General features: G+C 40.4%; 1 protein-coding gene and 1 long non-coding RNA gene across 4 annotated transcripts in view; one reads left to right on the plus strand and one right to left on the minus strand.

Moving 5' to 3' along the window:
• The window catches only part of LOC134808059 (uncharacterized), a 33,836-nt gene extending 32,933 nt beyond the window's left edge, over positions 1 to 903 (plus strand). The window contains exon 3 of the long non-coding RNA XR_010150179.1: positions 815 to 903. This is a non-coding gene — a long non-coding RNA (uncharacterized LOC134808059). The remainder of the gene's footprint in view (positions 1 to 814) is intronic.
• RFTN2 (raftlin family member 2) overlaps positions 1 to 27,482 on the minus strand; it is a 101,401-nt gene that overhangs the window by 40,909 nt on the left and 33,010 nt on the right. For 2 of the 3 annotated variants that reach the window (XM_001169323.6, XM_054679193.2), the window contains exons 4-7: positions 18,109 to 18,388; positions 15,397 to 15,606; positions 4,321 to 4,442; positions 2,407 to 2,510 (exon numbers count right to left, since the gene is read on the minus strand). In XM_001169323.6, coding sequence (XP_001169323.2) covers positions 2,407 to 2,510; positions 4,321 to 4,442; positions 15,397 to 15,606; positions 18,109 to 18,388 — 716 coding nt within the window. The remainder of the gene's footprint in view (positions 1 to 2,406; positions 2,511 to 4,320; positions 4,443 to 15,396; positions 15,607 to 18,108; positions 18,389 to 27,482) is intronic. The other variant, XM_054679192.2, reaches the window with a different exon arrangement.

Raw genomic sequence — 27,482 nt, forward strand, 5'->3', positions numbered from 1 at the left:
CTCATAACCATTCCTCTAGTGTCAGAGACTAAAAACTTCGGGCTCTATCCTCTATTTTGACCAAGGTCAACTGTATATAACACTTTTCTTTATTTGTAAAGATGACATCATTGACCATGATTACTATCATTGTGTGTACTGAAGCAGCTAAGAACAGCATGTGACTTGTCACAGGGACAGTATATTTGCACAAGAATAAAAAGGCGGAGAATAAACAAGATTTACCAACAATCCTTGTTACCAAATGACCTTCATCCTATATTTCCTGTGTTGCAGGCACTTGGCAGGACTCAAATTACAAAATGCAAAGGAACAAAATAAACACCAATATTGCACAATGCTCCTTGGCATACAAAAGAAGAGTAGACATTGAGAGTTGTAGTGAGCCTTGTTGCATAATGGCAATTAATGTTAAAATTACATTTTTCTGCTATCTTCTATACAGAGTTAGTAGCATCTTCCTAAATGGAAATCTGCTAAATAGTGATGATGCTGCCCTCTAATCTCTTTAGTATTTGATGATCTCATCCAACTTTGACAGTTTAAAATGTCTCTTCTTTTTAATATTCCTACAGAACCTATAGACTAAGACACCTCATCTAGCCCTTGATTAGTTACTGTATTATATTACACAATACATAAGCTTGATCTGCCCTGACCAGAATGTAAGTCCCTTGTTTTGTACATATGAAACGTAAGCTTAACCAGCTCACAAGATCCTTCAGGGCCAGAAACCATGTACAGCTTCCACATATTTTTATTTATTGATTGACTTTTTGCCTGTTAAATTTGATTTTTAAAATTTAAAATTCAGAATGGCGTGGCAGAGATAAGAGAAGGAGCATCTGAATGCTGAGAAGAGTTTGGCTGGAGATGGTTGGAGAGGAGATCGGCTGCTGGATGGTCAAACTCTGGAAGATGATCATCTTCCCACTGCATCCCACCTCTACCCTCAATAAAACCTGCACAATCACTGTCCTCAATTCCCTGTGCAACTTGGTTCTTCCTGGACGCTGGACAAGGACCTAGGTACTGAGAGGACACTAAGCTGGCTAACACTTAAGCCCTCTGCAGATGGCAAAACTAAAAGATCACTGTAACGCATGCCTACTTGGGCTTTGGGAGTCACAGGGACCCACTCCTAGACGCTACCATGGGGCCGGAGCCCCACAGCACTCACCCCAGCTCCTGCACCTGCCCATCTGTGTGCTTCCCCTCCTGTAAGTGGTTTGAGCATGCAGAGGGTGAACAAACAAGCCACACCCCTGTCACACATCCTGCAAGGTTGAGGGCGGGGGTGTCATGGAATTCTCCTGTTTCGTGAAGACTGAATCTTGAGAATTATTACTATTCTGTTATTTGACAGATATGTCAGAGTACAAAAGGCTGGGAAATCATGCTTCAAGGAGTCATCACTCAATTTGAGAACAGTTACTATAGAGCTCTGGGAAGAAAAGTAGATTAATTGCTTTGCTTACTTCAAACATTCCTTTTTTGTTCTTTAAACTTGAGTTTCTTTACTTTATATCCACCTTAATTCCTTTCCCTACCCGAAGAAGGTGTGGCTTTTCAGATAAAGCCATGCCAATCAAAGGTTTTTAAATGTTGTGGGGTACTGGGATACTGGACAGGGCTAAGTTGCTAAACCGGGAAGGCCAGAAAAGGTGAGTGAAGTGGGTTAGACTAAGGAAGGGGAAGTTGCTTTCCTTAGTCACACCTGCCAATCACTCAGAATGTTGAACCATAATTGACTCTGCTAAAAGGGAAGGCCTAGTTGGTACTGTGCTGTCCTCTGCAGGTAGTCACCTGCCCAGGCAGGACAGCCTTAGCAGTCAGTCATTTCCTGGATGCCAAAGTGGGCAGAGGACACATCTCTGGGTCCCAGGAATAGCAAAGCATTTTACATAATGACTTACTTGGTCTCTGTTTCCCTCTCTCAAAAAAGTAAGATTCAATTTTTCCTTTCCAGGAAAGTTAGTAAAAGGAGAAAAGGAAAAGGAAAGTTAGTACTTACAAAATATTGGCATTTGGTTCTAATGTAGGTATTTATTTTAATGGAAACAGCTACCAAGTCCATGTGCCAAGGGGAACTAACTCACCACACTGGAGGGGAGGTGGCAGAAGCGCTCCTCCATCCTGCTCACTCTGGAACCCTACTGTGTCCTAAACCTGGCTGTGGGCTGGGGTGAGAACAGTTTTGGATATGTGCTGCAGAGCCTAACAGCTTATACATCTATAATGCCAAGGACTATATTTACTAACCTCTAAGGTCCATAAAATCAAATTAGAAGCTCAGTGTAATGTTTTCTGTAGGCATTAAACAAATATTTGTTGAATTGAACTATCTAACAGATGAAGTTATATATTAGAATTAAATGATAGCATGTAAGGATACTTTTGCCTTACCTGTCATGTCTCAATACAGGTGTGGGCAACACACTTGTCAGAAGCCATCCGAATTCAGCCAGAGTGTGCAGCAGAGGGCCATAATCTGTTTTGATTTCACATCCCTGCATGAATAAGTATAAGAGCTCATAGTCTAATGGCAAAGACAACCAACTACACAATTACAACAAAGGGTGATGCGTGTTAGGATGAGGGGAGTTCACTTTCATCCGCTGCAGCCTTCCTGGGCTTCATGTTCTGCTCTGCTTCCTTCTGATAATTGAACCAAGTTAGAAACACTAGTAATGGAGAGAGGTTTCCATCCCGTTGTCCGAAGTTTGGGCCTTCCTTTGGTCTTGTTAGGGCAGTGGTTCTCAAAATTTAATACATGGGGTTGGGGAGCTGGGAATCTGCATTTTATTTTATTTTATTTTATTTTATTTTAAAGAGAAGGTCTCATTCCTACATCCAGGCTAGGGTGCAGTGGCACAATCATAACTCACTTTAACCTCAATCTCCTGGGCTCAAACTATCCTCCTGCCTCTGCCGCCTGAGTAACTGGGACTACAGGTGCATGACACTATACCTGGTTAATTTTAAAATTTTTTGTAGAGATGGGGTCTCACTATGTTGCCCAGGCTGGTCTTGAACCCCCGGGCTCAAGTTATCCTCCCATTTCACCTTCCTAAAGTGCTGGGGTTACAGACGTGAGCCACTGTGTCAGGCAGAGGCTGCATTTTAACACGAGTTCCTTAGCGGATTTGGATCCAAGAAGTTTCTAGAACACATTTCAGAAACATGGGTCTAGGGACCAGGAAGTGAGGACAAGAGTGGAGAGTGACAATAGTGGTATTGAAGATGAGAGGCGCTTGGGTGTGGGGAGTCTTTTCACTGCTTTTTTCTTAATTTGGAATTGAGTTTTGCTAGGAGCTCTACCTCTTTCCTCAAATCCTTTTTCCCCACTCAATGGGTTTTCTAGTTTCTTTGAAAATGGGCTATGTCTCTTTAACCTGTATAAGGTCAGAAAGGTAAAAGTATCCCTGAAACAGCCTGTCAGGGAGGGCCTCAAACACAAAACAGAATATACCTGAATTCAGTGTGTACACCTCAAAGACAGTCCATTCAGTGACATCTGAATTCAGGGTGCACAACATCAGCAGCAATGTCATCTCTGTTTGTGAAGGACAATGCTGTGTGTACATATTTGGCCTGGCGAGAGAGAGAACATCTTTTGGATATTTTTGCCTTTGAAAGTCATTCATAAGGTTAAAAAAAACCTCAGTCACATTGGTTGATTGGAGATAAAACACTAGTTGAGTGACCGAATTTTTTTCTTTCAATCAGTTGTCACGGAATGCTGTAAAGAGAAGCTCAGTGCCAGGAGATGTTTTTTGGCTTAAAATTTTTGGGAACTTACTGCTGCTTATGCATAGTTAATTATTTCTCTGTCTTGCAAAAACATTTAACACTGGATAAAGCAAATTACCTTTTCACAAATCCGAAAGAAGTTTGTTCATGCATTTGTAATGAGATTCTAAACACTAAACAAATATGTGTTTAAGGATACTGCATGTGCCAGGCACTGAAGATCTTTAACATGTAAAATAAAATATATATAGCCTGGGCAACATGGCGAGACCCTGTCTCTACAAAAAATACAAAAAAATTAGATGAGTATGGTGGTGCAGGCCTGTAGTCCCAGCTACCTGGGAGGCTGAGGTTGGAGAATCACCTGAGCCAGGGGAAGTTGAGGCTGCAGTGACCTGTGATGGTGCCACTGCACTCCAGCCTGGGTAACAGAGTAAGGCCCTGACTCAAAAAAACAAAAACAAAAACAAACAAACAAACAAATGAAAAACCCAAACCAAACATATATATATATTATATATTATATTTATATATGTAAAGCTAAATTGTCAGAAAACTGCAGCTCACCTCAATAACAGTCCATTGTTCTACTACGATGGCATCATTTCCTTTCCTACTAGAACCTGGAACTCCAGAACCTTCTTCTTCATAGATAAAAAATCCTTCCAAAGATTTAGGCAAATGTTCCCCTGTGAGGAAGAGGGTACAATTAAGAAGGGTTGTAAATACTAAGTGGCTCATAAAACCATCTAAATCCTTAAATAACTCATATAGGAAACTGAAGGAAAAACATTTCAATTAAAAAACATTTGTTTTGGCTGAATCAATAATCTCCTCCTCCTCTTGGAAAGTTTTCTTTCTCCCCAAAGATCAACACTTTTTTTTTTTTTTTTACTTCACTGAATTAAAATCCAACTATACATATAAAAACTACAATAGCAAAAACAAGGTAAAATAGTGTGGCACAGTGAGAAGCGAGTGGAAAATCAATCTAAAAGGCATCTGGATGTGATCTTCATTTTGAAATCAAAATTTGGTTTCAGATCTATACATTGTATGCATGTTAATTATAACCATTAAGAGAAACAGCATAAAACTGTTAATATTTGAAATTAAAGACATAATATTAAAATTAATGCTAGGTAAGATTACTTCAAAAGACCTAAACACAGAACAATTCTTTACCTCAATGATGGGTTAAAAAAAAAAATAAGAAAAACAGGGACAGGAAGACCCTAAACAGAAGTCATTGTCAAAAGAATTCCTGCTGGGAAGGAAGTTTTAAGGGAGGGCCTCTCTGCCTTTTTCTTGAATAGTTGACAATAACCAGCTGGCCTACACAAACTGATTTTATGGAAGTTCTTTTGTCTCCTATTTTGCTATAGGAGACATTTTTCCCATGGTCATGTGCTGCTTAAACATTTCGGTTTTTGTGTAGCACAATGTCACATTAAAGTTTCCCTGGTTGACAGCTCTCTAAATTCTAAAGGCCTGCAAAGTTTTCAAAGGATCTTTTAAGCTTAAAGATAAAAAAGACAAAAGTAATTTTAATGTAATTTTCTGTTTTAATTTTCATTATCAGGCTATAAATTTTAAGAGATAAATCATCATTATTATTTTTTTGACATCATTCATGGTTAGGGCAGAACACCATGAAGAATTTGCATTGTTCAGAGTGGTTCCCAAGAACCCAGTAGGCTGGGCGCAGTGGCTCACGCCTGTAATCCCAACACTTTGGGAGGCCGAGGCAGGCAGATCACCTGCGGTAGGGAGTTTGAGACCAGCCTGACCAACATGGAAAAAACCCATATCTACTAAAAATACAAAATTAGCTGGGCATGGTGGCGCATGCCTGTAATCCTGGCTACTCGGGAGGCAGAGGCAGGAGAATCGCTTGAACCCGGGAGGGGGAGATTGCGGTGAGCCGAAATCGTGCCATTGTACTTCAGCCTGGGTGACAGAGCAAGACTCCATCTCAAAAACAAAACAAAACAAAACAGAAAAATGAAAAACAAACAAAAAACCCAGTGAAGTTTAGTTTCCTAGTTCAAGCTGGTTTTCTAATTGCAGTGTCTATTTCATTTCCTTTAAGTGTACTTATTTACTGTCACACTGAAGTGACCAGTGGAATCAAATTTGTTTCTTATTGAAAGTTTAGGGCATCACTACATCATCTACAATTGTGCATGCCCCAAGTTCCCTTTTAGAGGTATGTGTTTTAAAATTAGTTGTATCCTGTGATAATTACATAGTTAATTATAATCTCCTTCTTTCTTACTTTGGGATTATATAATGTGAAAACTCTGGGCTTTGTGGCTCCAGGTGTGTTTTCTTGCTCTCAATATTGGGAGGCACTAGCACAGTCCCACCTTGCTTTATTGTGCTTTGCTTTACTGTGTTTTGTAGATACCGGTTTTTTTTTGTTTTTTTGTTTTTTTCAAATTGAAGGTTTGTGGCAATCCTGCATTGAACAAGTCTATTAGTGCCATTTTTCCAAAGGTGTGTACTCACTTCATGTGTTGGTGTCACATTTTAGTAATTCTTGCAATATTTCAACCTTTTTCATTATTATTCTATCTGTTACGGTGGTCTGTGATCAATGATCTTTGATGTTACTATTGTAATTGTTTTGGGCCACCGGGAACCATGCCCATATAAAATGGTGAATTTAACTGATAAACGTTGTGGGGGTTCTGACTGCTCCACTGACTGGCCCTTCCCCCATCTCTCTCCCTCTTCTCGAGCCCCCCATTCCCTGAAATTAGGCCAATTAATAACCCCGAAATAGCCTCTAGGTGTTCAAGTGAAAAGAAGAGTCACAAGTTTCTCATTTTAAATCGATGGGAATTATTATTAAGCTTAGTGAGGAAGACATGTCAAAGCTGAGACAGGCGGTAAACTAGGCCTCTTGTGTCAGTTAGCCAAGTTGTGAATGTAAGGGAAAAGTTCTTGAAGGAAAATAAAAGTGAATGAATGATAAGAAAGCAAAACAGACTTCTCGATGATGGAGACAGTTTTAGTGGTCTGGATAGAAGATCAAAGCAGCCACAAGCAGTCCCTTAAGCCAAAGCCTAATCCAGAGCAAGATCCTAACTCTCTTCCATTCTATGAAGGCTGAGAGAGGTGAGGAAGCTGTGGAAGAAAAGTTGGAAGCCAACAGAGGTTGGTTCATGAAGTTTAAGGAAAGAAGCTGTCTCCATAACATAAAATTGCAAGGTGAAGGAGCAAGTGCTAATGTAGAAGCTGCAGCAAGTTATCTAGAAGATCCAGCTAAGAGAATAGATAAAGGTGGCTACACAAAACTACAGATTTTTATTTATTATTTATTTATTTATTTTGAGACAAGGTCTCACTCTTTCACTCAGGCTGGGGTGCGGTGGCATGATCTCGGCTCACTGCAACCTCTACCTCCCCAGGCTCAAGCAATTCTCCTGCCTCAGCCTTCCAAGTAGCTCAGATTATAGGCACACACCACCAAACCCAGCTAATTTTTGTATTTTTAGTAGAGGCGTGGTTTCACCATTTTAGCCAGGCTGATCTCGAACTCCTAACCTCAAATGATCCAACCTCCTCAGCCTCCCAAAGTGTTGGGATTACAGGCGTGAGCCACTGCGCCTGGCCTAAAACTATAGATTTTCAGCGTCAGTAAAACAACCTTACAGTGGAAGACGTCATCCAGGACTTTCATTGCTAGAGAGGAGAAGTCAATGCCTGGCTTCAAAGCTTCGTAGGACACGCTGACTCTCTTGTTAGGGACTAATGCAGCTGGTGACTTTAAGTTGAAGCCAATGCTCATTTACTATTCCAAAAATCCTAGGGCCCTTAAGAATTATGCTAAATCTACTCTGCCTGTGATCTAGACATGGAAAACAAAGGCTGGATGACAGCACATCTGTTTATAGCAAGGGTTACTGAATATTTTAAGCCCATTATTCAGACCTACTGCTCAGAAAAAAAGATGCCTTTCAAAATATTATGCTTATTGACAATGTACTTGGTCACCTAACAGCTCTGATGAAGATATACAAGAAGATTAATGTTTTCATGCCTGCTAACACAACATCCATTCTGAAGCCCATGGATCAAGGAGCCATTTTGACTTTCAAGTCATATATTTAAGAAATACATTTTGTAAGGCTATAGCTGCCATAGATAGTGATTCCTCTGATGGATCTGGGCAAAATAAATTAAAACCTTCTGGAAAGGATTCACTATTCTAGATGCCATTAAGAACATTTATGATTCATGGGAGGAGGCCAAAATATCAACATGAACAGGAGTTTGAAAGAGGTTGACTCCAATTTTCATGGATGACTTTGAGGGGCTCAAGACTTCAGTGGAGAAAGTAATTGCAGATGTGGTGAAAATAATGAGAAAGCCAGAATTAGAAGTGGAGCCTAAAGATGAGACTAAATTGCTGCAATCTCGTAGTAAAACCTGAATGGATGAGTTGCTTCTTATGGATGAGCAAAGAAAGTGGTTTCTTTCTTTTTTGTTGTTGTTGTTTTTTTGAGATGGAGTCTCACTCTGTCTCCCAGGCTGGAGTGCAGTGGCACGATCTCAGCTCACTGCAACCTCCACTTCCCAGGTTCAACTGATTCTTGTGCTTCAGCCTCTTGAGTAGCTGGGACCGCAGGCGTGCACCACCATGCCAGGCTAATTTTTGCATTTTAATTTATTATTTATTTATTTATTTTTGAGACAGAGTTTTGCTTTTGTTGCCCAGGCTGGAGTGCAATGGCATGATCTTGGCTCACTGCAACCTCTGCCTCCCAGGTTCAAGTAATTTTCCTGCCTCAGCCTCCTGAGTAGCTGGAATTACAGGCGTGTCACTACGTCTGGCTAATTTTGTATTTTTAGTAGAGACAGGGTTTCACCATGTTGGTCAGGCTGGTCTTGAACTACTGACCTCAAGTGATCCACCTGCCTCGGTCTCCCAAAGTGCTGGGATTACAGGTCTGAGCCACCACGGCTGGCAAATTTTTGTGTTTTTAGTAGAGATAGGGTTTCACCATGTTGGCTAGGGTGGTCTCGAACTCCTGACCTCAAGTGATCCTCCCGCCTCGGCCTCCCAAAGTGCTGGGATTACAGGTGTGAGCTACTGTGCCCAGTCTAGAAAGTGGTTTCTTAAAATGGAATCTACTCCTGGTGAAGATGCTGTGAACATTGTTGAAATGACAATGAAGGATTTAGAATATTAAATAAACTTAGGCGATAAAGCAGTTGGAGGGTTTGAGAGTATTGACTCCCATTTTGAAAGAAGTTCTACTGTGGTTAAAATGCCGTCAAACAGCATCATATGCTAGAGAGAAATCTTTTGTGAAAGAAAGAGCTGGCGTGGCACGGTGACTCATGCCTGTAATCCCAGCACTTTGGGAGGCTGAGGCAGGTGGATCACTTGAGTTCAGGAGTTCAAGACCAGTTTGGGCAACATAGTGAGACCCTGTCTCTAAAAAAATAGCCAGCGTGGTGGTGCACACCTTGGTCCCAGCTACCCAAGAGGCCAACGTGGGAAGATTGCTTGAACCTGGGAGGCGGAGGTTGCAGTGAGCTGAGATCACATCACTGTGCTCCAGCCTGGGTGACAGGGCGAGACTCTATCCCCAAAGAGAAAAAAATTAAATTAGAAATTGCTACAGCCACCCCCAACCTTCAGCAACCACCACCCTGATCAGTCAGCCACCATCAACACAGAGGCAAGACCCTCTACCATCAGGCTGGTCTCAAACTCCAGGCCCCCAGGGATTCTCCCACCTTGGCCTCCCAAAGTACTGGGACTACAGGCATGAACCACACTGTGCTGGCCCATTCTTTTCAAATATATTCATCTTACATAAAAGCCACTCAATCTTAAAGTAATATTGACACTCCAGGAAGAGTTATATTCTGCAAACTTGTGAACTTGTGTACTCCTTGGCACAAGGCTGCATATCCTGAGGGTACTTGAACCCTGGTTTGAAAAGCACACGTTTGAAGGGCTCCCAGGGAATGGTTTACTTTTCTGGACATGTCTTGTCTTTTAGCTGGATGTGATATTGACATTCCTGTAAAGGTGCAGAGAGGTAACACTCCATTTTAGTTTTTTTGGTTCCCCTGTCATTTTTGGTATTCAACTGCCCAGAGGTGGGCCCGGGAGCATCTTTGAAGTAGAGGGCAGGCACATATGGTAACTCTAAAAAGAATCTTAGCCTATCCACTTCTTTCCATCTCCACCATCATCTCTCTAGGGACCACTGCAACAGCCTCTTAACAGCCTCCCCACCACACTTCCACTCTTGCCCTCTGTGATCCATTTCTCATAATGAGGGCAAAGAAATTCCTCTCTCCTCTCCTCTCCTCTCCTCTCCTCTCCTCTCCTCTCCTCTCCTCTCCTCCCCTCCCTTCCCCTCCCCTCCTCTCCCCTCCCTTCTCTTTTCTCTCCTCTCTTTTCCTTTCCTTTCTTCTTTTTTTGAGATGGAGTCTCACTCTGTTGCCCGGGCTAGAGTGCAGTGCAGTGGTGTGATCTCGGCTCACTGCAACCTCCACCTCCCAGGTTCAAGAGATTTTCCTGCCTCGGCTTCCTGAGTAGCTGGAACTACAGGCGCCCACCATGCCCGGCTAATTTTTGCATTTCTAATAGAGACAGCGTTTTGCCGTGTTGGCCAGGCTAGTCTTGAACTCCTGACCTCAAGTGATCCACCTGCCTTGGCCTCCCAAAGTGCTGGGATTACAAGCGTGAGCCACCGCACCTTGCTAGAAATTCTTTAAAAATTGCAAATGAGATCATGACTCCCTGTTTAAATCTTTAATGAATGAATTGGAATAAATATCTTGGTAAAAGCACACACTCCATCTAGGTGGCTCTACCACTTTCTAGTTGTGTGAATGCAGGCACCTTATGTAAAATCTCTGTGCTTCAGTTCCTTCATATGTAAAAGGAGAATAAGCATGGCCTGGCACGATGGCTCACACCTGGAATCCCAGCACTTGGGAGGCCAAAGCTGGAGGATCACTTGAAGCCAGGAGTTTGAGACCAACCTGGGCAGCAAAGTGAGACCATGTCTACAAAAAAATTTAAAAAATTAGCTGGGTGTGGTGGCGTGCATACAGTCCTGGTTACTCGGGAGGCTGAGGTGGGAGGATTGCCTCGGCCCAGGAGTTCAAGGCTACAGTGAACTATGATTGTGCCCTTGCACTCCAGCCTGGGTGACAGTGAGACCCCATCTACAAATAAATAAATAAATAAATAAAGTTAAAATAAAAAAAAAAGGAATAATCTTCTTTTTTTTTGTTTTTTTTGAGATGGAGTCTTGCACTGTCGCCTGGGCTAGAGTGCAGTGGTGTGATCTCGGCTCACTGCAACCTCTGCCTCCTGGCAAGCAATTTTCTTGCCTCGGCCTCCTGAGTAGCTGGGACTATAGGCGCCCGCCACCACATCCAGCACAATTTTTGTATTTTTAGTAGAGACGGGGTTTCACTACGTTGGCCAGGCTGGTCTCAAACTCCTGACCTCGTAATCCGCCCACCCCAGCCTCCCAAACTGCTGGGATTACAGGCGTGAGCCACCATGCCCAGCCATAATCATCTTTACCTCACAGGTTGCTGTGGGGACTAAATGAGTTAATGAATGCAAAATGCTTAGCACAACGCTGGTGTATAGCAAGTACAAAATAGATGTTAGCTGCTGTCATTGCATTCTTCCTGTTTAGGACCCTGTAGGGACTGGCTGCTGCCTACCTCTTCCATTGTGTCCAGAGCCATACTGTTGCTTGCCTTGCTCCAGAAACACAGACCTTTTCCCAGTTCCTCTTTCCTGCCCTAAGGTCTTTGTACATTTAGATGTGTTTCTCCGGCCTAGAATGGCCTACTTCTGGTTCTCACAGGTCTGCTCCTCTCCAGCTGCCCAGTGTCAGTGTGATTGCTGCCTTCTCAGAGGGGACCTCCCGACCACCTCTTTAAGTGAGTTCTTCCCTGGTACTCTCGCCATAATATCCTCTATGGTCATGTTACACAATTTTCTTAGTTTTGAAATTAGATATATATGTTTTGACACTTTCACTGCCTGACTGCCCGATGCCATACGGCTAGTGCCTTGTAAGTAGGGAAGAGTATTAAAAACCCAGTGCTTGGCATGGGTCCTGGCATATATGAAATGAGTTTCAGTGTTATAACTCCATCCTCACTCTTCATTGTGCTACCTCTCCTCTACTAGTGCCACACAAACATTTTTATAGGAGTGGAAAGATTGAAATGAATAACAAGTGAAGTCTGAAAAGAATTCTTAAAAAATCAAAATGTAGCCTTAAGATGTGGTATCCTAAGGTGGAGAAAGACTATGCTCTGGCGGTGGTGTGGCATTTGGAGGCTGGGGAAGTGTAGGAACCTCGAGGCTAATTGTGTGTGTGTGTCCCAGGGTGTGCTTCACAGCAGAAAAGGCTGTTAGAGTGAGTGTGGAGGGACACTGAGAAGGAATTTCACAGATCTTACAACTTTTACACTCTGCTGAAGTAGAAAACTTTTTGAACATCTGTCCCCCGCCTCCCCCCCCCACCCCCCCCGTGTTTCTGGAAGGAGGTATTTTATTCAGTGTGATTTGTGGGGTAATATATTTAAATTTCTGAGCGCTGTCTGGTTTTGTTCTTCCATTCCTCATGGTGGGCTAACTTCTGACAATATTTTGCAAGAGGACAGAAGCAAGACCAAACAAAATATGCATTGTCTGCCCCCACCACCCTCCCCATGTGCTTTAGATGTCAGGCATCAAACATACCAAAACAAAGCGACCAATTCAGCCCTGCTTCCTCTGAATGCTTCTCACAGTGACACAGATATTGGTCACAATTTCCCCTTGGCAACTTCCCTGTGTACTCCCAGGAAAGTCCCAAATGACATGCTCAGTTGCCAGACCCCATAGACTGACGTGGCTCGTGAGGGGCTTGCCATAGCCTGCAATGTCAAATGTCTAATGAGACATTCCAGAGCTGCTGAGAGGGGAAGATTCTGCACCCCCGTCTCCGTGACCCCCTCCACCCCATGAGCTGCTGAGAGAGGGAGTCTCCCTGGGGCTCTCTAAATAGCTTCTGAGGCTTTAAGAACAAAAGCCACACAGAGCCTGGCTGGCAACTGCTGTGGCTAATTTTATTTTCATCAGGCAAGACCCAAGGCAGGGATGCCTGAGAGAGATTGTGAAAAGCGTATGTTTTGTTTTTCTGTTCAGCAGTTAGTCACACACCAAAATTTGAAATGGCTTCAACTAAACTTTTTGGAGAGAAGAGAAACAAGAGAGAAAGAGAAAGAGAGAGAGAGAGAGATATTATGAAGCATAAACCAACCTCTAAATAGATGATCCACACTAAAAGTACTGTAATTGCACATAACAAGTGGCAGGAAAGAAAACTAACACCAGAAAATGAACTCTGACTGTAGGCTAGGCATTCTGGGAGTCACTTTACATTTATTATATCTTGTTACATCATCACAACAGAAAAAGTAGGAGTATTTTTATTCCTCTTTAAGAAACTGAGACTCAGTGAGCTCAACTAACTTCCCAAGATGACACAGCTAATAAGTAGAAGACATAGGATTTAAACCTTGGTCTGTCTGATTCTAAAGCCCATGTCCTTCCTATGAAACTTTGCTATTGCTATAAAAGACCAAGTGGATGGGACTGTAAACTAGTTCAACCATTGTGGAAGACAGTGTGGCAATTCCTCGACGATCTAGAACTAGAAATATCATTTGACCCAGCCATCCCATTACTGCGTATATACCCAAAGGATTATAAATCATGCTGCTATAAAGACACACGTACACGTATGTTTATTGTGGCACTATTCATAATAGCAAAGACTTGGAACCAACCCAAATGTCCATCAATGATAGACTGGATTAAGAAAATGTGGCACATATACACCATGGAATACTATGCAGCCATAAAAAAGGATGATTTCATGTCCTTTGTAGGGACATGGATGAAGGTGGAAACCATCATTCTGAGCAAACTATTGCAAGGACAGAAAACCAAACACCACATGTTCTCACTCATAGGTGGGAATTGAACAATGAGAACACTTGGACACAGGGTGGGAAACATCACATACTGGGGCCTGTCGTGGGGCAGGGGGACGGGGGAGGGATAGCATTAGGAGAAATACCTAATGTAAATGACGATTTGATGGGTGCAGCACACCAACATGGCACATGTATACCTATGTAACAAACCTGCACATTGTGCACATGTACCCTAGAACTTAAAGTATAAAAAAAAAAAAAAAAAAGACCAAGTGGAAGAGGCTTCCAATAACCAAAAAATATGAAGAAATATTTTTAATTTTTATACACACACACACACACACACACACACACACACATTTATTTTATTTTATTTTATTTTATTTTGAGACAGTGTCTTACTCTGTCATCCAGGCTAGAATGTTGTGGTGCAATCATGGCTCACTGCAGCCTTGACCTCCCTGGGCTCAGGTGATCCTCCCACATCAGCCTCCTGGGTAGCTGGGAATACAGGTGGCTGCCACCATGCCTGACTAACGTTTGCATTTTTTGTAGAGATGAGGTTTCGCCATATTGCCCAGGCTAGTCTCGAACTCCTGGACTCAAGTGATCTGCTTGCCTTGGCCTCCCAAAATGCTGGGATTACAGGTGTGAGCCGCAGTGCCTGGCCTACTGAAAAATACTAAGAAATGTTTATTTAGCACCTGCTATGTGCTAAGCATTACGCAAGGTATTGTATTTCTGGGTGCTCCAATTCGTTTGGTCCTTAATACTGCTAGTTAAAAGGGCCTATTGGAACATGACTCCTGATAATTTAAAATATCATCCAAAGTCTGTAGTTGGATCAGTTAAGGTAATACTAGGCTGATTTAACAATAGTAAGGTATAGGGAGATCTTATTTGCTTTTCATTCTTTCCTCTAACCTCATAGATTTAAGAGTTCCTAATTATCCTGGATTTCCTAAACTTCACCTTTCCTAATGCATTTTTCTAGTCTCATTACTACCTTTCCTTTTTCTTTTTTTAACCCTCATCTCTTAAAAAAACTTCCTAGAAAGTCATTTTTGATAATATTTTATAGTTTGTCTTTATTTTTGTGATAGACACAAATAATTACATACTCCACTGTAACTAAATGAGGAAGGCTAGAGAGGGATGAAAGACAAGGTGAAGACAGAAGTAAGAACAGAGCCAACGTCACTTTCTAAACCAAAGATGATTTTTCTGTACAAATTATAGAAAGAATCAGGTATAGACTGACTATATACATGGTAGATAGTGTTCAAAATTGGGATAATGTAATAAATATGAATAGTAACCACGAAATGCCATCATAAACCTCCCGTTTGGACTATTATAGTACATCTTATTTGGAAAATTCTCCTAGTCAATCACACAGTGGTTTCCCAATTACAACCCAACAGTGAACATTTTACGTTATATTTCTGCCCACACTCCTTAAGTGTCCATTGTGCTGAAGGAGCTTTAAGCTTTTAAATTAAAGCTACATATCTGTGTAACAGCTGGAATTTATTTCCTTAGGAATGGTATCTGTCCTTTCAGCCATAGAACTTGAGAGGTAAAAACATTTTCACTGATTTTGATACAAGTTCAAATTCTTCAGATATAAAATATCATTAACATAAAACTTACCTTTAGATGTTTCCCAGAATACAAAAGAATCAATTAAAGACAAGCCTTGTTTATAATAAAAGGTAGTTAACTCCAGCCAATCAGCATCAAGTGTACTAATGACTGATCCTTTTCTTGTTACTTTCATTGACAGGATGCCTTCCTGATAGGCCCAGGAGGTTGAATCATCATCAAAAGCATTGAAGACTGTATACAATTTGTTATCTGAGGCTAGGCATTCAGAAGGAGAAAAAAGGGGAAAATTATAATTTTGTTGATCAAAGATTCTTAATTTTTTCACTAATCATGAGATATTCCAAGCATACAAACAAGCACTCAGCTTAATCAAATGTCAATAATATGCTATATTTGTTTCAGACTATTTTTTCAAAGAAATGAGAAATGGATACGGTTGAGGCTACTATGTGGTATCCTCTAATTCTATTCTCCAGAAATAAGTACTATAATGAAGTTGGTGTTTATCATTCTCATGCAAGCTTTTAATCTTTTAATACACACTTATATAACCATAAATGATGTGTAACATTTTACAGTTTGAAAATTTTTTTAAAAATGGTATCCTACTGTAGATATGAATTGACCTTTTGTTCAACATGCCTTTGAAATGTAAATAACCATATAGATCTTATTCATTTATTTTAACTGCTACATAGTATGCCAATGTTCTAGTCTCCTTTTGGTGGACATATGCAATATTTCCAATTTTTCTGTTATTACAAACTTTGTATCTCTTTGGACATGTGTGAGAGTGACCCTAGAACAGACATGGAAATGCTGGATCATATCTTCTGCTTTACTAGGAATTGGCAAATTCTTAACGTGGGGTCAGTGGATCCACACCTATGTTTGTGTTTTAGGAAGCTTAACATCACTGGTATGACAGACAAAAGTATCTGGATTCCATGGATTTCACCAGGTACTCAAAGAGGTCTTTTGTGAATTATTGCAACCCCCATTCTCCCTCTTCTAATTAAAAACCACTGCTACAGAAAAGTTATTGAGAAGTACATACTTTAAAAATACTGAGAGAGAGGAATCTAAAGATTGATAGTTACATTAAGTACTATATTGGATTTAGAACTTAAAGGAATAGAAATAGACATCTGATTTGCTCAAAGTAAGGGTGGGAACTCACATGGAGTTTAAAGGTAGGAATGGGTGGAAGATAGTGAATAGCTCTCTGACCATAATTCCGATACCTCTTGTTCACTTTTACATTCTGATACGGTTTGGCTGTGTCCCCACCCAGATCTCATCTTGAATTGTAGTTCCCATAATCCCCACATGTTGTGGGAGGGATCAGATAGTGATAGTTGAATCATGGGAGCGGTTTCCCCCATCCTGTTCTAATAACAGTGAGTTAGTTCTCACAGGATCTGATGGTTTTATAAGGGGCCTCCCCCTTTGCTGGGCTTTCATTCTTCTCTCTCCTGCCACCATGTGAAGAAGGACATGTTTGCTTTCCCTTCTGCCATGATTGTCAGTTTCCTAAGGCCTCTCCAGCCATGCTGGACTGTGAGTCAATTAAATCTCTTTCCTTTATAAATTACCCAGTCTAGGGTATTTCTTTATTTGCAGCATGAGAACAGACTAATACACATTCCTATAATTTTTACATTGCAGAAAAATCAGGGACATTGTTAGCTAGGAAATGGGTGAGAAAAGAGGAGGATGGTGGTGATGATGGTGGAGATGGGTGCGATCTAAGTTGGTAAATGCTCCCAGTTATTTCTTCAGGAGGTGGAGCTTATGTGGCTAAATGAATCTCTGCCATGTATAGGATGCTAAGCACATCAAAACATAACCCAGAAAGCCTGACACCAAGGCGTGCTCCTCCAGTGCCAACACAGATGGAAGGATCAGTTAATAGCAGTTAATATAGAGTTTATTCTGTACCAGGCACTGGGTCAAACACTTTGTAGACATTTCTTATTTACTTCTCACAACAACCCAATGAGGGAGTTCTTACTATTACCCCTTTTTATAAAGAAATTGAGGTATCTGATTCCAGAGCCCATGTTGTTAATGCTAAGGTATATGTAGCCTTTGCTTTTCTCTGATAGTGCTTTTTTAAAGCATGCCCACAAAGGTATCAGAAAACTTTGAATTGTCCCAAATGCATGAATAAAATACTCTCAGTTTCTTTGGAAGACTTGCTAGCTGGCACAGAAGAATACAACTGTTGTTCAAAGTTATTTTAGGATGCAGGCACTATTGTTATATTAATTGTTTCATTATGATGTGCCAGTTTCACATTCTAGTTGATGATCAAAGAAAGCCAATTAATTTCAAAGGTGAAAACCATCCATGAAATGGGAAAGGCCAAAACGAAAATTCTCACATGCTGTTTATTAGTACAAACATAAATCAGAACAGCTTTTTAGACTTAATAGACTCACTTATTTGGTACACATGTACAGCCTCCAATTTATGAGGGAGTTTTGGATGACTAAATAGAAACCAATCTTCAACACAAAGTTTCATTATGTGGATGGCATTTTATGTTCTGCCAGAGACAACTGTCTAAAAAACTGCCCTGCCTTATTGCTAGCTGTAATAACTTTTAAAAATCATGAGGTTTGTATTAGTTCATTTAGTCATTATAATCTTTAGCAATTTACTTTGACTCATATTTCTAAAAAAAACCTCAAAAACTTATTTTGCTTAATTTAAACTATAGTATATTCTCTTTCTACTAATCTTGTCTATTACCTTCTCCCTTTCTTGATTTAGAGGAAGTAGGGCTGCCATTTTGTTCCATTTGATACTGTCCACTTTCATGATGAAGTTCTTCCTCAATTCCGCTTTCAGATGATTGCCCACTTAACGTCCCTTCATTCCAACTTCTACAGTTTTCATCTGAACCGTGTCTCACATGTAGCATCGATTCTATATCTCCATCATGGTTGGTTCCATTGCAGAATTTAGATGGAGAATAATGCTGTGATATGAATCCAACAAATTTCATTCCTCTTTTAGCAGCGACATTAATCTGATATTTAAAAAGAGATGGCAGAACAAAATGTAAACTCTATTTTCATTGATTACTTTATCAATTAACCTTTAGGCTTATTGAGGAAATCCACTAGAAGATGGAGTAACTTGACCAGTGACAAGACTCATTCATAAACTAATGAATCACCTGTAAAATAGCACTGCCCCCAAGACCATGCCACATGATCATCATGACCTTCAAACAAAACCAAATATACTTTAGAAATTATGAAAACAGGAATTATTTTTCCCTGAAGGGCCATTGTTTGGGAAGAACTAATAATTCTGTAGCATGATTTTTGCAGACCGTTTAACAATGGTGTCTCCAGTTGGAGCAAAATTAAAACCTATTCCAAGAAATTCCTAAAAATAACATTACCAAATACATCTTCATTAATAAAGGTTTATTAAATTAAAAGCAAAATACATATAGTTTTGCTTGTTTGATGGTATCAAAGAAAAATGTTAAAAGACTGATTCTTGACGAATGTGTAGGTATAAAGCACAAGCCCAATTTATACCACTACTCTTACAAAGCTTTCTGATCGGCTTATGTCTTTATGGTATTGTCTCCTATGTGGGCCAAACACATAGGATTAGATTAAATCCTATCAGTTAAAGAATAGGATTCTGAAGCATATGATATAATATCAGTGAAATAATTTTTGGGAACTTAAGAATGCTTATTTTTTATTTTTTCATTTTTTTTATTTTTAAGGATTATTTATTTATTTATTTATTTATTTTTATTATACTTTAAGCTTTAGGGTACATGTGCACATTGTGCAGGTTAGTTACATATGTATACATGTGCCATGCTGGTGCGCTGCACCCCCTAACTCGTCATCTAGCATTAGGTATATCTCCCAATGCTATAGCTCCCCCCTCCCCCCACCCTACAACAGTCCCCAGAGTGTGATATTCCCCTTCCTGTGTCCATGTGATCTCATTGTTCAATTCCCACCTATGAGTGAGAATATGCGGTGTTTGGTTTTTTGTTCTTGCGATAGTTTACTGAGAATGATGATTTCCAATTTCATCCATGTCCCTACAAAGGACATGAACTCATCATTTTTTATGGCTGCATAGTATTCCATGGTGTATATGTGCCACATTTTCTTAATCCAGTCTATCATTGTTGGACATTTGGGTTGGTTCCAAGTCTTTGCTATTGTGAATAATGCCGCAATAAGCATACGTGTGCATGTGTCTTTATAGCAGCATGATTTATAGTCCTCTGGGTATATACCCAGTAATGGGATGGCTGGGTCAAATGGTATTTCTAGTTCTAGATCCCTGAGGAGTCGCCACACTGACTTCCACAACGGTTGAACTAGTTTACAGTCCCACCAACAGCGTAAAAGTGTTCCTATTTCTCCACATCCTCTCCAGCACCTGTTGTTTCCTGACTTTTTAATGATCACCATTCTAACTGGTGTGAGATGGTATCTCATTGTGGTTTTGATTTGCATTTCTCTGATGGCCAGTGATGATGAGCATTTTTTCATGACTTTTTTGGCTGCATAAATGTCTTCTTTTGAGAAGTGTCTGTTCATGTCCTTCGCCCACTTTTTGATGGGGTTGTTTGTTTTTTCTTGTAAATTTGTTTGAGTTCATTGTAGATTCTGGATATTAGCCCTTTGTCAGATGAGTAGGTTGCAAAAATTTTCTCCCATTTTGTAGGTTGCTTGTTCACTCTGATGGTAGTTTCTTTTGCTGTGCAGAAGCTCTTTAGTTTAATTAGATCCCATTTGTCAATCTTGTCTTTTGTTGCCATTGCTTTTGGTGTTTTAGACATGAAGTCCTTGCCCATGCCTATGTCCTGAATGGTAATGCCTAGGTTTTCTTCTAGGGTTTTTATGGTTTTAGGTCTAATGTTTAAGTCTTTAATCCATCTTGAATTGATTTTTGTATAAGGTGTAAGGAAGGGATCCAGTTTCAGCTTTCTACATATGGCTAGCCAGTTTTCCCAGCACCATTTATTAAATAGGGAATCCTTTCCCCATTGCTTGTTTTTCTCAGGTTTGTCAAAGATCAGATAGTTGTAGATATGCGGCATTATTTCTGAGGGCTCTGTTCTGTTCCATTGATCTATATCTCTGTTTTGGTACCAGTACCATGCTGTTTTGGTTACTGTAGCCTTGTAGTATAGTTTGAAGTCAGGTAGTGTGATGCCTCCAGCTTTGTTCTTTTGGCTTAGAATTGACTTGGCGATGTGGGCTCTTTTTTGGTTCCATATGAACTTTAAAGTAGTTTTTTCCAATTCTGTGAAGAAAGACATTGGTAGCTTGATGGGGATGGCATTGAATCTGTAAATTACCTTGGGCAGTATGGCCATTTTCACGATATTGATTCTTCGTACCCATGAGCATGGAATGTTCTTCCATTTGTTTGTATCCTCTTTTATTTCCTTGAGCAGTGGTTTGTAGTTCTCCTTGAAGAGGTCCTTCACATCCCTTGTAAGTTGGATTCCTAGGTATTTTATTCTCTTTGAAGGAATTGTGAATGGGAGTTCACTCATGATTTGGCTCTCTGTTTGTCTGTTGTTGGTGTATAAGAATGCTTGTGATTTTTGTACATTGATTTTGTATCCTGAGACTTTGCTGAAGTTGCTTATCAGCTTAAGGAGATTTTGGGCTGAGACAATGGGGTTTTCTAGATATACAATCATGTCGTCTGCAAACAGGGACAATTTGACTTCCTCTTTTCCTAATTGAATACCCTTTATTTCCTTCTCCTGCCTCATTGCCCTGGCCAGAACTTCCAACACTATGTTGAATAGGAGCGGTGAGAGAGGGCATCCCTGTCTTGTGCCAGTTTTCAAAGGGAATGCTTCCAGTTTTTGCCCATTCAGTATGATATTGGCTGTGGGTTTGTCATAGATAGCTCTTATTATTTTGAAATATGTCCCATCAATACCTAATTTATTGAGAGTTTTTAGCATGAAGGGTTGTTGAATTTTGTCAAAGGCCTTTTCTGCATCTATTGAGATAATCATGTGGTTTTTGTCTTTGGCTCTGTTTATATGCTGGATTACATTTATTGATTTGCGTATATTGAACCAGCCTTGCATCCCAGGGATGAAGCCCACTTGATCATGGTGGATAAGCTTTTTGATGTGCTGCTGGATTCGTTTTGCCAGTATTTTATTGAGGATTTTTGCATCAATGTTCATCAAGGATATTGGTCTAAAATTCTCTTTTTTGGTTGTGTCTCTGCCCGGCTTTGGTATCAGAATGATGCTAGCCTCATAAAATGAGTTAGGGAGGATTCCCTCTTTTTCTATTGATTGGAATAGTTTCAGAAGGAATGGTACCAGTTCCTCCTTGTACCTCTGGTAGAATTTGGCTGTGAATCCATCTGGTCCTGGACTCTTTTTGGTTGGTAAACTATTAATTATTGCCACAATTTCAGCTCCTGTTATTGGTCTATTCAGAGATTCAACTTCTTCCTGGTTTAGTCTTGGGAGAGTGTATGTGTCGAGGAATTTATCCATTTCTTCTAGATTTTCTAGTTTATTTGCGTAGAGGTGTTTGTAGTATTCTCTGATGGTAGTTTGTATTTCTGTGGGATTGGTGGTGATATCCCCTTTATCATTTTTTATTGTGTCTATTTGATTCTTCTCTCTTTTTTTCTTTATTAGTCTTGCTAGCGGTCTATCAATTTTGTTGATCCTTTCAAAAAACCAGCTCCTGGATTCATTAATTTTTTGAAGGGTTTTTTGTGTCTCTATTTCCTTCAGTTCTGCTCTGATTTTAGTTATTGCTTGCCTTCTGCTAGCTTTTGAATGTGTTTGCTCTTGCTTTTCTAGTTCTTTTAATTGTGATGTTAGGGTGTCAATTTTGTATCTTTCCTGCTTTCTCTTGTGGGCATTTAGTGCTATAAATTTCCCTCTACACACTGCTTTGAATGCATCCCAGAGATTCTGGTATGTTGTGTCTTTGTTCTTGTTGGTTTCAAAGAACATCCTTATTTCTGCCTTCATTTCGTTATGTATCCAGTAGTCATTCAGGAGCAGGTTGTTCAGTTTCCATGTAGTTGAGTGGTTTTGAGTGAGATTCTTAATCCTGAGTTCTAGTTTGTTTGCACTGTGGTCTGAGAGATAGTTTGTTATAATCTCTGTTCTTTTACATTTGCTGAGGAGAGCTTTACTTCCAACTATGTGGTCAATTTTGGAATAGGTGTGGTGTGGTGCTGAAAAAAATGTATATTCTGTTGATTTTGGGTGGAGAGTTCTGTAGATGTCTATTAGATCCACTTGGTGCAGAGCTGAGTTCAATTCCTGGGTATCCTTGTTGACTTTCTGTCTCGTTGATCTGTCTAATGTTGACAGTGGGGTGTTAAAGTCTCCCATTATTAATGTGTGGGAGTCTAAGTCTCTTTGTAGGTCACTCAGGACTTGCTTTATGAATCTGGGTGCTCCTGTATTGGGTGCATATATATTTAGGATAGTTAGCTCTTCTTGTTGAATTGATCCCTTTACCATTATGTAATGGCCTTCTTTGTCTCTTTTGATCTTTGTTGGTTTAAAGTCTGTTTTATCAGAGACTAGGATTGCAACCCCTGCCTTTTTTTGTTTTCCATTGGCTTGGTAGATCTTCCTCCATCCTTTTATTTTGAGCCTACGTGTGTCTCTGCACGTGAGATGTGTTTCCTGAATACAGCACACTGATGGGTCTTGACTCTTTATCCAATTTGCCAGTCTGTGTCTTTTAATTGGAGAATTTAGTCCATTTACATTTAAGGTTAATATTGTTATGTGTGAATTTGATCCTGTCATTATGATGTTAGCTGGTGATTTTGCTCGTTAGTTGATGCAGTTTCTTCCTAGTCTCGATGGCCTTTACATTTTGGCATGATTTTGCAGCGGCTGGTACCGGTTGTTCCTTTCCATGTTTAGCGCTTCCTTCAGGAGCTCTTGTAAGGCAGGCCTGGTGGTGACAAAATCTCTCAGCATTTGCTTGTCTGTAAAGTATTTTATTTCTCCTTCACTTATGAAGCTTAGTTTGGCTGGATATGAAATTCTGGGTTGAAAATTCTTTTCTTTAAGAATGTTGAATATTGGCCCCCACTCTCTTCTGGCTTGTAGGGTTTCTGCCGAGAGATCCGCTGTTAGTCTGATGGGCTTCCCTTTGAGGGTAACCCGACCTTTCTCTCTGGCTGCCCTTAACATTTTTTCCTTCATTTCAACTTTGGTGAATCTGACAATTATGTGTCTTGGAGTTGCTATTCTCGAGGAGTATCTTTGTGGCGTTCTCTGTATTTCCTGAATCTGAACATTGGCCTGCCTTGCTAGATTGGGGAAGTTCTCCTGGATAATCTCCTGCAGAGTGTTTTCCAACTTGGTTCCATTCTCCCCATCACTTTCAGGTACACCAGTCAGATGTAGATTTGGTCTTTTCACATAGTCCCATATTTCTTGGAGGCTTTGCTCATTTCTTTTTATTCTTTTTTCTCTAAACTTCCCTTCTCGCTTCATTTCATTCATTTCATCTTCCATTGCTGATACCCTTTCTTCCACTTGATTGCATCAGCTCCTGAGGCTTCTGCATTCTTCACGTAGTTCTCGAGCCTTGGTTTTCAGCTCCATCAGCTCCTTTAAGCACTTCTCTGTATTGGTTATTCTAGTTATACATTCTTCTAAATTTTTTTCAAAGTTTTCAACTTCTTTGTCTTTGGTTTGAATGTCCTCCCGTAGCTCAGAGTAATTTGATCGTCTGAAGCCTTCTTCTCTCAGCTCATCAAAGTCATTCTCCATCCAGCTTTGTTCCGTTGCTGGTGAGGAACTGCGTTCCTTTGGAGGAGGAGAGGCGCTCTGCGTTTTAGAGTTTCCCGTTTTTCTGTTCTGTTTTTTCCCCATCTTTGTGGTTTTATCTACTTTTGGTCTTTGATGATGGTGATGTACAGATGGGTTTTTGGTGTGGATGTCCTTTCTGTTTGTTAGTTTTCCTTCTAACAGACAGGACCCTCAGATGCAGGTCTGTTGGAATACCCTGCCGTGTGAGGTGTCAGTGTGCCCCTGCTGGGGGGTGCCTCCCAGTTAGGCTGCTCGGGGGTCAGGGGTCAGGGACCCACTTGAGGAGGCAGTCTGCCCGTTCTCAGATCTCCAGCTGCATGCTGGGAGAACCACTGCTCTCTTCAAAGCTGTCAGACAGGGACATTTAAGTCTGCAGAGGTTACTGCTGTCTTTTTGTTTGTCTGTGCCCTGCCCCCAAAGGTGGAGCCTACAGAGGCAGGCAGGCCTCCTTGAGCTGTGGTGGGCTCCACCCAGTTCGAGCTTCCCAGCTGCTTTTTTTACCTAAGCAAGCCCGGGCAATGGCGGGCGCCCCTCCCCCAGCCTCGCTGCCGCCTTGCAGTTTGATCTCAGACTGCTGTGCTAGCAATCAGCGAGACTCCGTGGGCGTAGGACCCTCCGAGCCAGGTGCCGGATATAATCTCGTGGTGTGCCGTTTTTTAAGCCGGTCCGAAAAGCGCAATATTTCGGTGGGAGTGACCCGATTTTCCAGGTGAGTCCGTCACCCCTTTCTTTGACTCGGAAAGGGAACTCCCTGACCCCTTGCGCTTCCCAAGTGAGGCAATGCCTCGCCCTGCTTCGGCTCGCGCACAGTGCGCGCACCCACTGACCTGCGCCCACTGTCTGGCACTCCCTAGTGAGATGAACCCGGTACCTCAGATGGAAATGCAGAAATCACCCGTCTTCTGCGTCGCTCACGCCGGGAGCTGTAGACCGGAGCTGTTCCTATTCGGCCATCTTGGCCCCTCCCCCAAGAATGCTTATTTTTACACTCAGCACTTTTCCCATTGACATATCGGTAAGAGTTAGCTTTTGTTGAAATGTAACAGCCAAAAACCTAAGGCCTGTTTCTCTCTGCTTTTACTTCGTTTCTTTGTTCTATTTTCTTCATGTGTTCAACTGGCAGCTCCTTTGAAGGCTGACGGCTGACGTAGGGGACTATGTCTTATCCTCCTTTGTATTGCAGTGTTTTCTACTCATAGGTGCTCTATAAGTACTTGTTAAATTAGTTAAATGAAGAAATAGCAATGTCTTTTATATGGCTACTGTTTTAAACATTTAAATTAAATGTTGTAAATGTCACCTGGGAGGAGAAGAAAGAAAAAGAATTATGATGGAGGTTGCAAATGCAAACATTTAGAGTCAGAATGAAATGGAGTGAGAAAAGCCAGGAAGAACTGGGGCAGAACAGAGAGCAATGCCCAGTCAATGGGGGCAACTTAATTCACTCAGCTCCAGCTTGTGAGGCGGGAGAAATCTGAGAGCGGGGAGAGAGTGTGGGTGTGTGGAGCTAGGACAAGGGACTGGAGCTGGTGAAACAGCATTTGTTCCTATGAATTAACATATTGAGATTGTAACCATTTAAAACAACCACAAATTTTCCTTTATATCAGTTGTCCTGGGAGAGAAGAGGGAGGGATAGAGATATGGCATATTCTGCAGGTAGAAATGGGTGAATTTATCGTCAGTGCTTCCTCTAGGTCTTGTTAGTTGATTTGAGTGAAAAGATGCAGAAAAACTTTTTTCTATTACTAGGAACTTTTATCTGGAAAGGACTGGTAACAAATAAAGTATTAATTTTTTTTCCATTTTTAAGTTGGAGGATTGATATTTTTAAAATGTTATTTTTAGTTTAAAATTCTGAGAAAAATACTTACAAACTGAATTTTAAAATTAGAGTGAACACTGGTATAATGTTAGAACTTGACTTAAAAGTTAGCTGTTCAACAACCAACTCTTTACACAAGGCAGCCGCTCAAAAATAATATTTGGCAATTCATCTATGGCTCTTGTTCATACCCGGAGCAATGCTCAAATATTTCATGTGCTATGTTTCCTGAAGCTTTTCTCTTAATGAAATAACCCCGTTGCTCTAATTGCTGAAATAACAGTACTTTCCTGTTTAAATAGATCTTTAACTGTGTCCAGGAAGTCAAATGCAAAACAAGGGCTCTGATGGTGATCTATTAAGACTAAATTAGTAGCTACATTTTTGTTTTCAAAAGAAATTTGCTGGAGTGGATTTATTACCAGAAAAAAAATTTCCCAGAATAGTACTAATAAACAATATGAGTAGTTTGTTTATAAAATTTAGTCTCAAAGACTAAAAACCCTTATTGAATAGTGACTTTGTGCCTAAATGGGAAATAATCATTAGCAACTATAACTGACTATCCCCAAACCACAGATATTCTTACATACATAGTATTTAACGCTTGGAAACAACTAGAGAAACAAGTGAACACATTTCAGTTTCTTACCTGAAAGGAAATGCTTTAGATTTTAGCTGTATGTATTTAAATAAAAAGTAAAACCTTATAAATATGTCAATGCAGTGGAAAAGAAACACCTTTCACCATAAAATCCCATCAATTTAGAATATTTATGAATGTACAACTTTTTTGTTTTAATCAATGCATATACAACATTTAACTTTTCATTTAAGTTTCAATTAAGTTATATTGTATAGACTTTTCTCTCTTGACAGTCAATATAGTTGTCATGTTTAATGCCTATAAAATATTCTATTATATTAATCCATCATTGTCTTTTTCAAAGTCTTCCAGTTATTGAGAATTTGGACCCTTATTCACTGTTGGTTAAATATCTTTGTATAAAAATTATTTCTTCCCTTTTTCAATTATTTTCTTAAAATCAATTCCTAAGGAGGGGATTAAAAAATAAAATGGGATTTATGGCCAGGCATGGTGGCTCACACCTGTGATCTCAGCACTTTGGGAGGCCATGGCAGTAGGATCGATTGAGCCCGGGAATTTAAGACTAGCCTGGGCAATACAGACTCCTGTCTTTACAAAATAAAAAAATTGGCTGGGCGTGGTGTCCCATGCCTACAATCCCAGCTACCAGGGTGGCTAAGGCAGGAGAATTGCTTGAGTTCAAGAGTTTGAGGCTGCAGCGAGCTATGATTGTGCCACTATACTCCAGCCTATTTTCTTTAACAACAACAACAAAAAAAGACAAAACGGGATTTATGATTCTTCTTACTAAATAGATATTCAGGAATACTGCATTAATTTGTTACAATGCCAGTTGTATTATGAATGTTAGCTTTTCTTTG

This window comes from Pan troglodytes, chromosome 13 (assembly GCF_028858775.2).
Source record: "Pan troglodytes isolate AG18354 chromosome 13, NHGRI_mPanTro3-v2.0_pri, whole genome shotgun sequence".
In the NCBI taxonomy this organism is placed as follows: Eukaryota; Metazoa; Chordata; class Mammalia; order Primates; family Hominidae; genus Pan; species Pan troglodytes.